Source organism: Nicotiana sylvestris, chromosome 3 (assembly GCF_000393655.2).
Source record: "Nicotiana sylvestris chromosome 3, ASM39365v2, whole genome shotgun sequence".
Classification (NCBI taxonomy): domain Eukaryota; kingdom Viridiplantae; phylum Streptophyta; class Magnoliopsida; order Solanales; family Solanaceae; genus Nicotiana; species Nicotiana sylvestris.
In genome coordinates this window covers 94613857-94630068 of record NC_091059.1, presented here as the reverse complement: position 1 = coordinate 94630068, position 16212 = coordinate 94613857, and the positions used below count along the sequence as shown (strand labels likewise).

At 36.8% G+C, this 16212-nt stretch overlaps 1 protein-coding gene across 1 annotated transcript; it reads left to right on the top strand.

Annotated features, from left to right (window-relative positions):
- The first annotated feature begins 2568 nt into the window (after nucleotides 1-2568).
- On the top strand, nucleotides 2569-14592 carry LOC104234988 (clathrin heavy chain 2). Its single transcript, XM_009788657.2, has 30 exons — nucleotides 2569-2876; nucleotides 3071-3275; nucleotides 4295-4383; nucleotides 4496-4574; nucleotides 4730-4857; nucleotides 5276-5374; nucleotides 5460-5568; nucleotides 5696-5775; nucleotides 5880-6107; nucleotides 6221-6286; nucleotides 6531-6647; nucleotides 6795-6992; nucleotides 7106-7222; nucleotides 7413-7472; nucleotides 7789-7875; nucleotides 8058-8141; nucleotides 8221-8355; nucleotides 8440-8502; nucleotides 8583-8687; nucleotides 8844-8956; nucleotides 9041-9293; nucleotides 9376-9512; nucleotides 9591-9869; nucleotides 9954-10956; nucleotides 11083-11568; nucleotides 11681-11851; nucleotides 11935-12120; nucleotides 12790-12912; nucleotides 13689-13799; nucleotides 14002-14592. Exons 1-30 carry the CDS (start codon nucleotides 2832-2834, stop codon nucleotides 14161-14163), a joined length of 5118 nt encoding a protein of 1705 aa, XP_009786959.1. The 5' UTR covers nucleotides 2569-2831; the 3' UTR covers nucleotides 14164-14592.
- Nucleotides 14593-16212: the final 1620 nt, after the last annotated feature.

Below are 16212 nucleotides of genomic sequence, written 5' to 3'. Positions count from 1 at the left end.
ATGAATCACTAGTCACAAACACGATTCTCATCAACCCAGAACGCCGCGATCGCGGACCAAGATACGCGATCGCAAAGAACAACGAGTGCAACTTCCAGACCTCACCTTCCTTCTTCACGAACACGTCCCTTCTTCCGCTTTCGCGTTGCAAAATCAACCAAAGCTCAATCACGTCCTCAAACTCGCCAAAGCGATGAATAACTTTCCATAGCCACCAAACAACCCTTCGCGATCGATGTCCTCTCTTCGCAATCGCGTATAAGGAAACTAGATACACCAGTCCAACAAGGCCAAAATGAGCCGAACATGATTCGAATCACACCCGAGGCACTCGGGACCCCATCCAAACATACCAACAAGTTCTAAAACACGATATGAACTTAGTCAAAACCTCAAATCACATCAAACAACACCAAAATCACGAATCACACCCCAATAAAAATTCACGCCTAATGAACTTCTAACTTCTAAAACTAATGCCGAATCATACCAAACCAACTCCGATTGACCTCAAATTTTGCACACAAGTCATAAATGACACAATGGACCTATTCCAACTCTACAAACCCGATATCAATAAAGTCAACTCTTGGACAAACTTCTCAACCTTCTAAGCCTTCAACTTTCTAATTTTCGCCAATTCAAGCCAAAACGACCTATGGATTTCCAAATCGACATCCAAACATATGCCTAAGTCCGAAATCACCATATGAAGCTATCAGAACCATCAAAACTCCATTCTGAAGTCTCTACTCAAAAGTCAAACTCCAGTCAACTCTTTCAACCTAAGCCTTTAACCTTGGGACTAAGTGTCCATTTCACTCCGAAACATCTCCGAAACCAAACCAACCACCTCGGCAAGTCACATAGCCATAATTAAATATAGAAGAAGAGATAAATGGAGAAACGAAGCTACAATAATCAAAGCGATCGGTTGGGGTCGTTACAACAAATATTAACTATATCATCGTGTGTTTGAATTCTCTTCTACTTGCTATTGAATGCATGAACCCATATATCAAAGATTGGTAAGCCCTCAAGGACCACAGACCAACATTTAGGATTAGTTTAAGGAAAAATTACGCAACGTATCAAATATTTTCACTATATTTATTATTCGTAGCTATATTTTTAACAAATTTACTATTCGTAGTTATATTTGAATTTTATAGCAAATCCATGAAATAAGAGATTAATTGAACTGAAACAATAGAACAACAAGCTCTCCTTGCTCAGTTGGTTAGAGCGCCTGCTTAGTTAGCGTGATACAAGTTAGTAAAAATTAAATTGTAACTACAAATAGTAATTAGACAAACTATAGTTACTAGGCTCTAAACAATAGTGATTTATGAAAATTCCTCTTAATTTAATACATGATATTTTGTAATATATACTTAATGTTTATATATACACTAGGATTGATAATGTAGAGATGTGATTTATAATATTGTAAAGTAAAGGGTTTCCCCATTATAATTTTGTGTTTTGAAAAAAAAAACGAATTCAAAATAATTATTTCTTTTAGAAATTTCTTTACAAAAATAGGGTGAAAATTAGTTACATCCCTTAATTTTACTTTAAATATTAATCTCATCCTCTAACTTTGAACAATAGGCACTCTCATCCTTTTATCTTATGCAATATCTATTTTATCCTTGACGATTTCAATTCCCCATATATGTATTAACTTTTTATATCGTATTTGATAGTTTATATTTTTAAGTATGTTTTTAACTATGATTTTAAATAATATTTTTTTAGTATATAACTTAATTAAGGTCATTGACATAATAAATAGAATATTTAGTTTATAAATTTATTATAAAATCTATCGTACTTTTATGATTATTGTTTTAATATTACGTGTATTAAATAAGTATGCATATAATGTATGTCTTTCTGTGTTTTAGAGAGACTTTAAGTCAACTTTTCTCTTATTCTTTATTATATTATGTATATAGATTTTTGAGTTTTGACTGTTATTAATAGAATTTTTTGTAGATTGAAAAATAAAATTTATGTAAAGTATAAATAGATAAATTTTAGGAATTTGTTATAAAATTTACTCAATTTTCACCTTTTTTTATTACATGCATTGCATAAATTACAAAGTTCTCACTTTCTTTTATTTTTAAATTTGTAAATAGATTGAGTTTTGATTGCTATTAATAAGATTATTGATATGAGTATTTTTAAAAAAATTTCATTATTGAATGCCATTAACTTTTATGCTTGATTACTATTTCTTACTCTTTTTTATTTCAAAAATAATATTTATTTGTCTATATGTAAGTCTATAATATAGATTAAAATAAGAAAAATAAAAAAAATGATATAAAATTGTAAAGGGTAAAATAAGTATTTTAAAAAGTTAACTTTGATATAAGGATGAAATGATTATTGTTCAACATTGAAGAATAAGTTTGATTTTCAAGTAAAATTTTGGATGTAAATGAATCTATTCAAAATTAGGTTTGTACAGAAAAAAAGGCTTTTAATAACACTATCAAATGTCACCTAAAGAATGTTATTTAATCATTAGTTCGGATCTCAGACACAAGTGTACTCCTGTTTACAACTCAAAAGAGACCACCAATTTAAGTTTTGTCTAATCCAAAAATTCCATATACATTTCTAGCATCAGTTCTCTTTCTTCTCTTCAGAAGAACTGTGTATCTCTTTCTCCCACTTCGTTTCCTCTCTGTATTGGAGGGTTTCTTCTTCGTCTGAGATCTCTCTGGCGTTTGGACTCCCCACCAAATCGCCCATTTGATTTCGCAATTTAATCACAGATCCGGAGCTCCGATCCATTATCTTTGATCTCGCCCATCATGGCGGCTGCTAACGCTCCGATCACCATGAAAGAGGCCCTCACGGTATAATTACTTGAGCCTCGATTATGTACTGTTTTGAGTCACATTGATTCGCTATTGTTATTAGTGTATTGATAGGTTAGCATGTGTGGACTGTTAGTTAGATCTTTCATACGTAATTATATTGCCAGATCTGTAATAGAGAGTATGCTATTGATTTTGTTATACTGGATTGAATTTCGTATTATGTTGCGCAGTTGCAAAGTATAGGGGTGAACCCGCAGTTCATCACGTTCACGAATGTTACCATGGAATCGGATAAGTATATATGCGTAAGAGAGACGGCGCCTCAGAATAGTGTGGTGATTATTGATATGAACATGCCAATGCAACCTTTGAGGCGTCCAATTACCGCCGATTCTGCTCTTATGAATCCTAATTCTAGAATTTTGGCTCTAAAAGGTATGGATTCTTAGCTACAAGTATTAAATTCTCATGGATGGGTTCTCATACTGGTTCAAGTTACTGACTTTTAAACGATTTTGATAACAATTCCTGAATTGCCAATGATATTTTTATTTATTGGCTTTAGAGTTTGTTGGCTTACTCGCTTTCGAGCAACTAAGCATTCTCTCTTCACCACTTTCCTGATATACTAAAGAACTTTGAAACTAGCAAAAAGTAGAAGGGGTTAGCAATCATAGTGTAAAATGCACATGTGAAGCTTTTAGCAATCTAAGTGCGAAATAGGGGATGGATCAAGGAGGTTGATTGGGTTTTGACTGTATTGCGTGTCGTGATCTCCTCCTTGGGGAGATCCTTGTGGATATCACACACTTTTTGATTGGAGTTAGGGAAACAATAGGAACTAATTGGTGGCCATTCTCAAGTTTACTGGGGAAGCTGGCAATTGAAGAAGGTGTTCCATAATCGTACATTTTAGTCCCTTTCTCTCATAACACCTTATATCACTTGAGTGTTGATACACTTTCAATCTGTTACCCTGCTGCTAATGGTTGATGCATTTCTTATCTTATCTAGAACGTGTGGTTTCTAATTGCATCTTCATTGTATTTTCTACAATAGTGGAACTTATCGTTGTCTCCGCTACATGTTCTGTTATTAGCGAGTTGTTGCTTACAGAATTCCCCTTCCAGGGACATCCTGGTGTATGTTTTTGGAGTTCTTTATTAGGACCAGCACATTGTAGTTTGGCTAGGTCAATTTTACTCTTTCATTCGTTCTCTTACACAAAATGATGGATTTCTTTTATAAATTATTAATTTTTCATCAAAATAATTGTTAAATTAAATAGAGTATCAGTGAATAATACAGGGGAAAATTTGTTTTCCTTCATCTACATTCATATCATAAGTGAGTTAGAAAATATTTTTTTAAAGCTTAACAAACTGCTCTTCATCTGCCTTGTTAAAAAAATATAAGGACCACCCTATGATACAATCCTCTGTTATCTCTTGAAGCTCAAGTCCCAGGAACTAGTCAAGATCACTTGCAGATTTTCAATATTGAGGCAAAGCAGAAAATGAAATCATATCAGATGCCTGAGCAGGTACTGGCTTTATGTATTTATTTTTGATTTGGTTTATGCATTATTTAGTGCCCACAGCCATGGATCATGTGATGCACTGCTCAGCCATATAATGACCAAATGTGTACTATAGGTTGTTTTCTGGAAGTGGATTACTACGAAGATGTTAGGTCTTGTTACACAAACATCAGTCTATCATTGGCCAATTGAAGGTAGGGTAGTTTTCTTTTTCACATTACAACCTTTTCTTCTTCCTTTTTGCCTGGTTAAGCTTTATTTCTGTTGGTAGTAATTTCTTGGTCACTTTTTGAAGCTGAGCTGGTGGATGGTTGTCTGCCCTTTATAATTCCCACTTGTCTTTGTGCAGGGGATTCTGAGCCTGTAAAGATGTTTGATAGAACAGCCAATTTAGCCAACAACCAAATAATTAACTACCGATGTGATCCTTCAGAGAAATGGTTGGTTTTGATTGGTATCGCCCCAGGTTCACCAGAGGTGTGTAATGTTTATATGCTAATGAAAAATCAGTCTTGGTGTCCTATATTTTTTAAAACAGTCCTTCTCAACTTCCCAAGCAGCCTTTTCAATGTCATTGGGGAAACTGGGAAAGCTTGTGCAGGGCTTGTCAGCTTCTTTTATCTCTGTGATTGCTCTGTCTACATCCTATTGCTGTAAAATGCTTTTTCCATGTACTTTTCAATCTTTGGATTGTGTATTGCATTGAAATGCCAGTATACTGCAACTATTTTTGCTATTTGGATGTTCGGTGGTATCAGATAAAAAAAAACCTTAAGCTTAAAGATTGGTAGAACCCTGTTTGTGTTTGTTACGTTTCTGATGATTTCTCATATGTTTAATGTACAAGGAACATGCACTTCTTTATTTGACTATTCTGCTGTCTTTCTGTTAATAGAGGCCCCAACTGGTCAAAGGGAACATGCAATTATTTTCAGTGGATCAGCAACGAAGTCAAGCTCTCGAGGCACATGCTGCAGCATTTGCCACATTCAGGGTGAGAAAAGCGCCTCCATTCTTTTGATGTGTTACACTGTTCTTGATTTTATGTTTCCAACCTGACTGTTGCATGCTTTATTCAGGTTCCTGGAAATGATAGGGATTCTATACTCATTTCTTTTGCCACAAAATCCTCGAACGCTGGACAAGTCACATCAAAGTTGCATGTCATTGAGCTTGGAGCCCAGCCAGGTCACTACACTGCTCTTCTCTTCCTTTCTCCAGAAGTTTAATCTTGGAGTTCTTTTAGTAAAATTGTTGTGAGAAAAATGCCTAATGTGATTCTCATAAGTTTTCGTACTGTGTTAAATGCTTGCAGGGAAACCATCTTTTACGAAGAAACAGGCAGATCTATTCTTTCCTCCAGATTTTGCTGATGATTTCCCAGTTGCCATGCAGGTATTTCTTGCCTTCCCTGTGTGGCTCTGTTGTCACTTTATTTTGTCTTTCTGCATTTTGCCCTATTCAGTTTCCTGTAACATGGTTCTTTGTTATTTTGGCAGATATCTCATAAATACAGTTTAATTTATGTCATCACAAAGCTTGGGCTTCTCTTTGTCTATGACCTCGAAACAGCTACTGCAGTGTACAGGAATAGGATCAGCCCGGATCCTATTTTTCTGACAGCAGAAGCTTCATCTATTGGTGGTTTCTATGCCATCAACAGACGAGGTCAAGTGTTGCTCGCCACAGTAAATGAAGCAACTCTAGTACCTTTTGTCAGTGGTCAAGTATGTCAATTTTGTTTACTCTTTTATTATAATATATCATTAGCATTTTATTTGGAGATTTCTTTCTAGTTTGTATAAACCAATATATAAATTTTGTACACATCATATTCCAGTTGAATAATCTGGAGCTTGCTGTTAATCTTGCCAAGAGAGGAAACCTTCCTGGAGCTGAGAATTTGGTAAGTTGATATCATATTGTCAACTTCCTATGGAAATCTACCCAATCTTTTCTTATTATACGGTGCACCATTGGTTTTGCTATCCTATCTGTGTTTCCTTCTCCGAGGACAATATACTAAAATGGAATCATTGATTGTTGTGGATATCATCAGCAGTTTGATCTTATTGATTCAACATGTTGATAATCTGAGATGATGTCTTTCTCTATAATGATCTCAATCTATTACATTTATATTTCCTCAGGTTGTCCAGCGGTTTCAAGAGTTGTTTGCCCAGACAAAGTACAAAGAAGCTGCCGAGCTTGCAGCGGAATCACCACAAGGCATACTCCGTACACCTGACACTGTTGCCAAATTTCAGGTATTGGTTATGACACCGGAAACATGTTTTACTCTCAGGATTTTTATCACTCCACAGTCCGTGAAAGAGTCTGAATATTCGTCTGTTATTCTGCAAAAGGTAGTCAAATATTTATTCACTTAGTTTTGTAATTGGTCTTTTTTGCAGAGTGTTCCTGTTCAAGCAGGGCAAACGCCTCCGCTATTGCAGTACTTTGGGACACTTTTAACAAAAGGGAAGCTAAACGCTTTTGAATCATTAGAACTGTCGCGTCTTGTTGTCAACCAGAACAAGAAAAACCTGTTGGAGAACTGGTTGGCCGAGGATAAGCTGGAGTGTAGTGAGGAACTCGGGGATCTTGTGAAGGTTAAATTTTGAATTTGAAATTCTTTATTTGCTTGTTCGCCACCTTATTTGCTTTTGCTTTTGCAAGTAGTCTATTGCTCTAGTTACTGATTGCACTCGTTAATTTTTATTAGACTGTTGATAATGACCTTGCCCTGAAAATATATATCAAAGCAAGAGCGACTCCGAAAGTTGTTGCTGCTTTTGCTGAGCGCAAGGAATTCGACAAAATTCTGATATATTCCAAGCAGGTGAGTGGCTCATTTGTGTGGTCGTGTGGATGACTGTTTTGTGTCTTTCTTTTTCTCCGTTTGAATTTTTTAATTTGTTTTTCTTCTTTTTTGGTGCTTGTCTGAGCTTCGATGTTTAGATGGTTCAAACCTGTCTGGTATAACTGAATTCAACGTTGGATATTTAAAATGGTTTTTTTGGTTGATACAGGTTGGATATACACCTGACTACTTGTTCCTTCTTCAAACCATTATGCGATCTGATCCCCAGGTATGCTGAGAATAGTTCAATAACTCATAATGTTATCTTATCTCATCCATATCTACTGCCTTCATTTTGTAGATTTTACCAGATTTATTCTTCAGTATTTGGATGTTAATATCTTTGACTGTATGATGCAGCCTCAAATTTGGTTTTCTTTTTTGAGGAGATTTTGCTACAAGAATTGTGCATCTAATGATGTCACTTTGAGATATTGTACTCAGTTTAGAAAGTTGCCTTTTCTGTGGCGAAGAGAAAATGAGCACTTGTAAATCCGACATGGTGCTAATTTTGATGAAGTTGAACAATTTGTGCGTTTGTGCAGGGAGCTGTTAACTTTGCGCTCATGATGTCCCAAATGGAGGGCGGTTGTCCTGTTGATTACAACACTATCACCGATCTATTTCTTCAGGTTAATTGACTCATAATGATGTCAAATAGCTTGTAGACTGTCAAGCAGACAATTTATTACAAATTTATCCTTTCTTAAGTGCTTTAAAGTCTATGTGCATTAGAAAGCTTGCTGTCTTCTTCTGTGGGATGCAGTTCACAGCTGATAAGGGATTGTCTCTTTCTTTCTGCTTTTGTTAATAGAGGAACATGATCCGTGAGGCAACAGCATTTTTACTGGATGTTCTGAAACCTAACCTTCCAGAGCATGGCTTTCTGCAGACTAAGGTTTCTTTACTGTTTTCATTAGGAAGCTTTGTTTGTTAATCTCTTCTGCTTTTGAATCGTAACTTTTTCTTCTACTCAGGTCTTGGAAATCAACCTTGTGACTTTCCCGAATGTTGCTGATGCTATATTAGCAAATGGGATGTTCAGTCATTATGATCGACCTCGTATTGCTCAACTTTGCGAGAAAGGTGGTCTTTACATGCGGGCTCTGCAGGTTGAATCATTATCAGCATTTCTTCCTTAACTATTCCCAAGATACCACAGCTAAGTCAGAATAATCTATTTGTTGTTTCTGCAGCACTATTCTGAACTGCCTGATATCAAGCGTGTTATTGTGAATACACATGCAATTGAGCCTCAGGTTGGAAAAATCTATAGATCGTATTTACCTTTTCTTTAGGAGTTTATCTGACTTATACTGATTAATGCCGTTCCTTTCAGGCCTTGGTTGAGTTCTTTGGGACTGTTTCACGTGAATGGGCACTGGAATGCATGAAAGACCTCCTTGTTATCAATATCAAAGGGAACCTTCAAATAATTGTTCAGGTACTGGTTATGGTGTGTCATTGCAGAAGAGACCTTTTGCTGGAATTTATCATGTACTCTCACCTATAATGCTTGCATAAATTCAAGCAGCGGAATTTCTTGGTAGTATTCCACAATAATCAATAATGGCAGCTTAGCTGATTATGAGTATTGCAGGTTGCAAAAGAGTACTGTGAGCAGTTGGGTGTTGATGCTTGCATAAAGCTTTTTGAGCAATTTAAATCTTATGAGGGGTTATATTTCTTCCTTGGATCATATTTGAGTTCCAGGTGCATACTCAAGCTATCTTTTTGTCATTTTGACAGCCTAATTATAATTATTAATTAATCATTGATTTTTTGGGTCTTGTGCAGTGAGGATCCTGATATCCACTTTAAATATATTGAGGCAGCTGCCAGAACTGGACAAATCAAGGAGGTTGAGCGTGTCACAAGAGAATCAAACTTCTATAACGCAGAAAAGACAAAGAACTTCTTGATGGAAGCCAAACTTCCTGATGCTCGGCCTCTGATTAATGTTTGTGACCGCTTTGGTTTTGTTCCCAATCTCACACACTATCTCTATACCAACAATATGCTACGGTATATTGAAGGTTATGTCCAGAAGGTTCGTATGGTTTCTGTGTAATACTTGTTTTATGGAAGTATTTGCAAGTGGGAATGACAGGCTTTTATCTTTTGTGGAATAGGTCAATCCAGGAAATGCTCCTTTAGTTGTAGGGCAGCTTTTAGATGATGAGTGTCCTGAGGACTTCATTAAGGGATTGATCCTGTCTGTGCGTTCTTTGCTTCCAGTTGAGCCCTTGGTGGAAGAATGTGAAAAGAGGTCTTTCTTTATCCCTGTAGAATTGATCCAAAAATGTTTGCAGTCATGTGTTAAACTTTTTATCCTCTTGGTTTTCAGGAATCGACTCCGCTTGCTGACACAGTTCTTGGAGCATCTTGTAAGTGAAGGAAGTCAAGATGTGCATGTACACAATGCTCTGGGAAAGATTATCATCGATAGCAATAACAACCCAGAGCATTTCCTCACAACCAATCCATACTATGACTCGCGCGTTGTGGGTAAATATTGTGAGAAGCGCGATCCTACCCTAGCTGTTGTTGCATATAGGAGAGGGCAATGTGATGATGAACTCATTAATGTGACAAACAAGAACTCTTTGTTCAAACTTCAGGCGAGGTTAGTCACTCGTTAGGTTTGCGATATTAGCTGGTTTATCAGAAGTCTATTGGTGAGTAAACCATCATATTATAATGTTTTCAGGTATGTGGTTGAGAGGATGGATGGTGATCTTTGGGAGAAAGTTCTTAATCCCGAAAATGAGTTTAGAAGGCAGCTTATTGATCAAGTTGTTTCCACTGCTCTGCCTGAAAGCAAGAGCCCTGAGCAAGTTTCTGCTGCTGTTAAAGCTTTCATGACTGCTGATCTTCCTCATGAACTGATTGAGCTTCTTGAAAAGATTGTGCTCCAGAACTCTGCATTCAGTGGGAACTTTAATTTGCAGAATTTGCTTATCCTGACAGCCATCAAAGCTGATCCATCCAGAGTAATGGACTATATCAATAGGCTTGATAATTTTGATGGACCTGCAGTAGGGGAGGTTGCTGTAGAAGCCCAACTTTATGAAGAAGCTTTTGCTATCTTCAAGAAGTTCAATCTGAATGTCCAGGCTGTTAATGTTCTGCTTGACAACATTCGTGATATTAATCGGGCTGTGGAGTTTGCATTCCGAGTTGAAGAAGATGCTGTTTGGAGCCAGGTGGCTAAAGCTCAACTGAGAGAAGGATTAGTGAGCGATGCTATTGAGTCATTTATTCGTGCAGATGACGCCACCCACTTTTTGGATGTAATTCATGCTGTAGAGGATGCAGATGTTTACCATGACTTGGTTAAGTATTTGCTGATGGTAAGGCAGAAGACAAAAGAGCCCAAAGTTGATAGTGAACTCATTTATGCATATGCTAAAATTGATCGATTGGGTGATATTGAAGAATTTATTCTCATGCCAAATGTTGCTAATCTACCGAATGTTGGTGATAAGCTGTTTGATGAAGGCTTATATGAGGCTGCAAAGATCATTTTCGCTTTCATTTCTAACTGGGCCAAGTTGGCGAGCACGCTTGTGAAGTTAAATCAATTTCAAGGTGCTGTCGATGCAGCACGCAAGGCAAATAGTGCTAAGACATGGAAAGATGTCTGCTTTGCTTGTGTTGATGCTGAGGAGTTCCGTTTGGCTCAAATTTGTGGGCTTAGCATTATCGTGCAGGTATCTTAACTTTTTGCTGTACGGGTTATTATCGAGCAGACATTGCTTGTACTTCTGCCTGTCTTCATTTGCATCTAAGGAGATCTTCTGGCTGCTCATGATATGTATATCCTTTTACTTTTGCAGGTAGATGACTTGGAGGAAGTTAGTGAATATTACCAAAATAGAGGATGTTTCAATGAATTAATCTCTCTTATGGAGAGTGGGCTGGGTTTGGAGCGTGCACATATGGGTATCTTCACAGAACTTGGTGTTTTGTATGCCAGATACCGTCACGAGAAGCTCATGGAACACATTAAATTATTCTCCACCAGACTCAACATTCCCAAGCTTATTCGTGCCTGTGATGAGCAGCAACACTGGAAGGAACTCACATATTTGTACATCCAATATGATGAATTTGATAATGCTGCCACTACTGTCATGAATCATTCTCCAGATGCCTGGGATCATATGCAGTTCAAAGACATTGTTGTCAAAGTTGCTAATGTGGAGCTTTATTACAAGGCCGTTCACTTCTATTTGAAAGAGCATCCGGATCTCATTAATGATATGCTAAATGTTCTTGCACTTAGAGTGGATCATACACGCGTAGTGGACATAATGAGAAAGGTCTTTGCTTATAACCAAAACCTCATTTCTTGCAAGAAATGTTTGGATTAGATTGTGATATGCATACTTCTTTGTAAATCATCTGTTGTTTTTTCTGTTGGGTTGACATCAGGCTGGTCACCTTCGCCTAGTCAAGCCTTACATGATTGCTGTTCAGAGCAACAACGTTTCTGCAGTGAATGAGGCCCTTAACGAAATTTATGTTGAGGAAGAAGACTATGATAGACTACGTGAATCAACTGATTTGCATGATAACTTCGATCAAATTGGTCTTGCACAGAAGGTGGAGGCTAGTTCTTCTAAGTTCTCTCTCTGTGTTCATAAGATGTCTCATAACTTTTTCCGCTTTTCTTTTGTTTTAAGCAGATAGAGAAACATGAGCTTCTCGAGATGCGGCGTGTTGCTGCCTATATCTATAAGAAAGCTGGTAGGTGGAAGCAATCCATTGCTCTGTCAAAGAAAGATAATCTCTACAAAGATGCCATGGAGACAGCCTCACAATCTGGAGATCGCGAACTTGCAGAGGAGTTGCTTGTTTACTTTATTGAACAGGTATAGTGGTTTGAATTTTAAGAATTATCCTTACTGTTCACTCCCCCTTTCTGCCCAAGCCCCTGAAGAGGTAAACACAGTGATTGCAGAAAATAGGTTATTTACTTGCTCTGTCACCTATGTCATTTTCATGATTAAATTATTGTGACTTGCGAGTAGGAACCGGCCGTCTTGGTTTACTGGGTATCTGCAGGTGTCAGAGCACCCCCACCTCCACACTCCCTAAAATTAAAGGCGACAGATATCCCAGTAAAAAAGAAAAAAAGTTGGTACACTTCAACGTTTTAGCAGATACGGCTTAAAGTTTTTGTTGCCATATGCATACTTTTTTTGATTAATCTATATGCATATTCGAATGTCATGCTTTGCCTTTTAAAAGAAAACAAAAGGAAATTTATGGACAGGAATTATTAAGGAGGCAATAAAATAGTTTGTGGAAATGATGTTTGTTGGTCCAAGAAATTCCGATACCTTGGATTCTCGTAACCTGTGCATTGGTTAATGCTAGTATAAATTCTAATGTACTAGATACTAGAAAATTCTGAAGCGTCTTACTTTATATTTTTTTCATTTGACTTTTATTCTATTTGTTTACTCTTTATCTTTGTATAAGAAAGCCTTTGGGAGAAATGAAATCGAGCTTCTAACCACTGGTACTTGTTTTTGCAGGGAAAGAAAGAATGCTTCGCATCATGCCTGTTTGTTTGTTATGATTTGATTCGCCCAGATGTTGCCCTTGAGCTTGCCTGGATGAATAATATGATCGACTTTGCATTCCCTTACCTGTTACAGGTAAATCTCTGAACCTCCACTCTGATTTTGTATGTGTGCGCTTTTGCATATCTGCTATATAAAAAAGACAACCTTCTCAGTTATCCCATCAAAAGAAAAAGAAAAGGCCTCAGCTTGATTTTGAGTCCTTTCCTCTGGTAGACCTATTTATTGTGAGACTTATAATTTTGGATAGGCCTGCATTTCACAGCAACTGGTTCTGCAAAATTTATTTTTTGTTGTTGTAGGCAGTGTGGTTAAAGCACACATATTGTGCCTGCGATGCAATTCAAATTTGCTTTGGCAGAACTTCTATGCTCTTTAAATAATAAACTTCTCCACGAGGTTCTGATGAGTCACTTTCATTAGTCACCCTGGTTTAGTTTATGTCAAAATCGTTTGGTCTATCTCTGCATTCTTTTCGGAAAAGTTTTTCCGCACATGAACTGTTAGACCAAAAAAGAAAATTCTTAAACCAGTACACCCCCAATGTTGAGGGTCTGCTGCTGTTTTGAAGATTAGACCTGTCTCGCACAAGATACTCTTATTTCATTTATCCTTTGTTCTGTTGCTCTATGAAATTTTATAAAAATTAAGATGACATAGGATGAACCTTTTTATTTGTTTATGAGGCTTAAGAGCTGTCTTTGCTTATTTTTTTCCCATCATATTCTTCTCTTTTACTTTCTAGTATCTTTAAACCTGTAATCATTTTTGATTTCGTCCATTGGAGTGCTTATAGATCTTGTTCCACACTGCCATCAGCAATCACTAACTTCTCTCTCTCTCTCTCTCAGTTTATCCGTGAATACACTGGCAAGGTCGATGAGCTAATAAAAGATAAGATTGAGGCTCAAAGTGAAGCAAAAGCCAAAGAGAATGAAGAGAAGGATGTTATTAAGCAGCAGGTACATAGAGAACCTATCTATGGTTGGAACTAATTGAATTTATTTCCTTATTTTGGCCTGGAATTTATGAATTAAGTTGCATGGATCATGGTAATATTGTGACAAGCGGCACACACGTACACCTTGTGGCAAAATTGACCATCTCTTAATGTGTTGATGTCCAAACCAGGCTTTGCTAATCCTATTCACTGATTGATTGCAGAATATGTATGCACAGCTACTGCCATTGGCTTTACCTGCTCCACCAATGCCAGGCATGGGAGGTGCAGGCATGGGAGGTGGTTTTGCTCCTCCCCCGCCTATGGGTGGAATGGGAATGCCTCCCATGCCTCCATTTGGCATGCCACCCATGGGTTCCTACTAATCTGATGGCGCTCAACATACTGGTATAAACAAACACTACACACGGGCAGGCAGATTATCTGGGTCTTTTGCTCTGTGTTTAGAGTTGTTACCCTTGTTTCTTTCTCACTCACCTTGCAGTTGTTGACCGCTGATGGGAACAAGTGGAGGCTCAAGATAAAATAATTGTTTTCTGTTGTGTGTCATAGGGTGTTGATTTCTCCTTTGTAATATTCTTTTAGAAGAGGCATTTTTTCTTTTATTTTTGTTTGTAGTTAGGCAGAAAGAGGGCAGTTCTATTATTCAGGACCAAAGAGATGCATTATTGCATCTTGTACTGATTTATTGGGGGTCAGTGAAGGTGCTACTTCTCCAGTTTTGTAATTGTTTCCATATTCATTTTCTTGAGGGTATAATTATGTTGAATCCTATTTGGGTTTTTTTTTTCCTACGCGGACGTGTCTTCATCCTATGTTATACCCAGTTGCTTTTATTCAGCAGATTCTTGATTGTATCTTATCATTCTCTTTTTAACAGCATAGCTAATCTGATTGTATTGAGCTTTATGATAATTGTCTATGGGCGGTGGAACTAACTCGTCTGTTCCTTTTTAGAATTATAATGTTTTATCTTCGCGTTTATTTAGTGATTGTTGGATGTAGTAATCAAACTAAATGAATGTATTCTTTTAAAAGTAATTTTGCGTAATAGGAGTTATTACATATCTTCTATCACTACCGATGCAGCTAATCAAGGGAACTACTTGAGGGGTTTGTAATCGTAGCTCAATCCACCGTCTTATTTTGGTTGATTGGGTTTCTTGTAGTTTATACGTGGGTTGGAAGAAAGTTATAATTCTGTAGCAAATTCTACCAGCGAAAACAAAGATAAAATCGGTTAATTCATGGTTGACAACTTTCTGTAAAGCAACAATTGACTTCGTGAACTTTTTAGGCTGTCTTCCACAAACAATCACATTCCGTGAAACTCGTCATTTTTATGATTTTATAGCCAAGAAAAATATAATGGCTCGTCTAAACCACGGGTTTCAAAAATCTATTTTTCTTAAATTCCATGTCAAAATAAAATAAAGGAAGTATATAGTAATTCACCCTTCACCTGCTTCTCATGCGCTGTGCATTATCTTGTTTGTTCTCTTGTTTTCTTTTTCCCACAATTATTTTCTCAACTCAAATAAAATTACATAATAAATTGGAGAAATTAATTATTGAATTGGAATCCCATAATATTGAATTAAAATGAAGCCTAAGATGATGGGTGGTGGGGAAAGGTTCACATCCATGATTTGTATTCCATCACGCTTGTATGCAGGTTTCACTAAAACAAAATCATTCTTATGATTAATATTGTGGTCTTGGTACGATCTTCATAATTGAAAAAAGAACCGAGAGATCTAAAGAACAAATTAGAAGAATTGCTCTTGAACAATTGAGGTATGAGTTAAGACACATAAGGAAGAAGATATTATTGCCTTAAATCACTAATTCGATGCTTACATATGGGAATTAATCCAACTAGATTAAGGAAATCTGGGGTCATGTGCTTTCCACGTGCCTAACTGTTATAACCAACTTTCAGCTGGAAATAGGGGAAATAAATGTGCAAATGAAAAATACAAAGAATGTAATTCCAAATATAATTGGATCATAACAACTACCCTCCCCTTCAAAAATCCTTGTCCTCAAGGATTGAAAATAGGAAATCTGAACTGGAAATCATGTAAATCTTCCCAAGTGATGTCTTCAGAAGCTGAGTTTAACCACTTGACAAGGACCTGTCACGACCCGAATTTTCCACCTTTGGGAGTCGTGATAGCACCTACTAATGAAAGCTAGGCAAGCCAAACGTTTGAACAATTTATCTGTTTTTCCATTTTTAATCGTTCAACAATTATGAAACAATAGTTTGTAAACAACAGAATTTAAACAAGCGGAAGAAACCATAAAACCATTTTTATATGTCTGATACAATCTCTTAAACAAAGACTACCCAGAACTGGTGTCACACTTTACAGACGGTCTAGGAATACTACAAACAAAGTCTGAAAAAT

Excerpts from the sequence above, each read along its gene's own strand:
- LOC104234988 (XM_009788657.2), top strand. The coding sequence starts at position 2,832 with ATGGCGGCTGCTAACGCTCCGATCACCATGAAAGAGGCCCTCACG. Across the intron at positions 7,473-7,788 it reads TTATGCGATCTGATCCCCAG|GGAGCTGTTAACTTTGCGCT; the intron begins GTATGCTGAGAA and ends GCGTTTGTGCAG. Across the intron at positions 12,121-12,789 it reads TTGTTTACTTTATTGAACAG|GGAAAGAAAGAATGCTTCGC; the intron begins GTATAGTGGTTT and ends TTGTTTTTGCAG.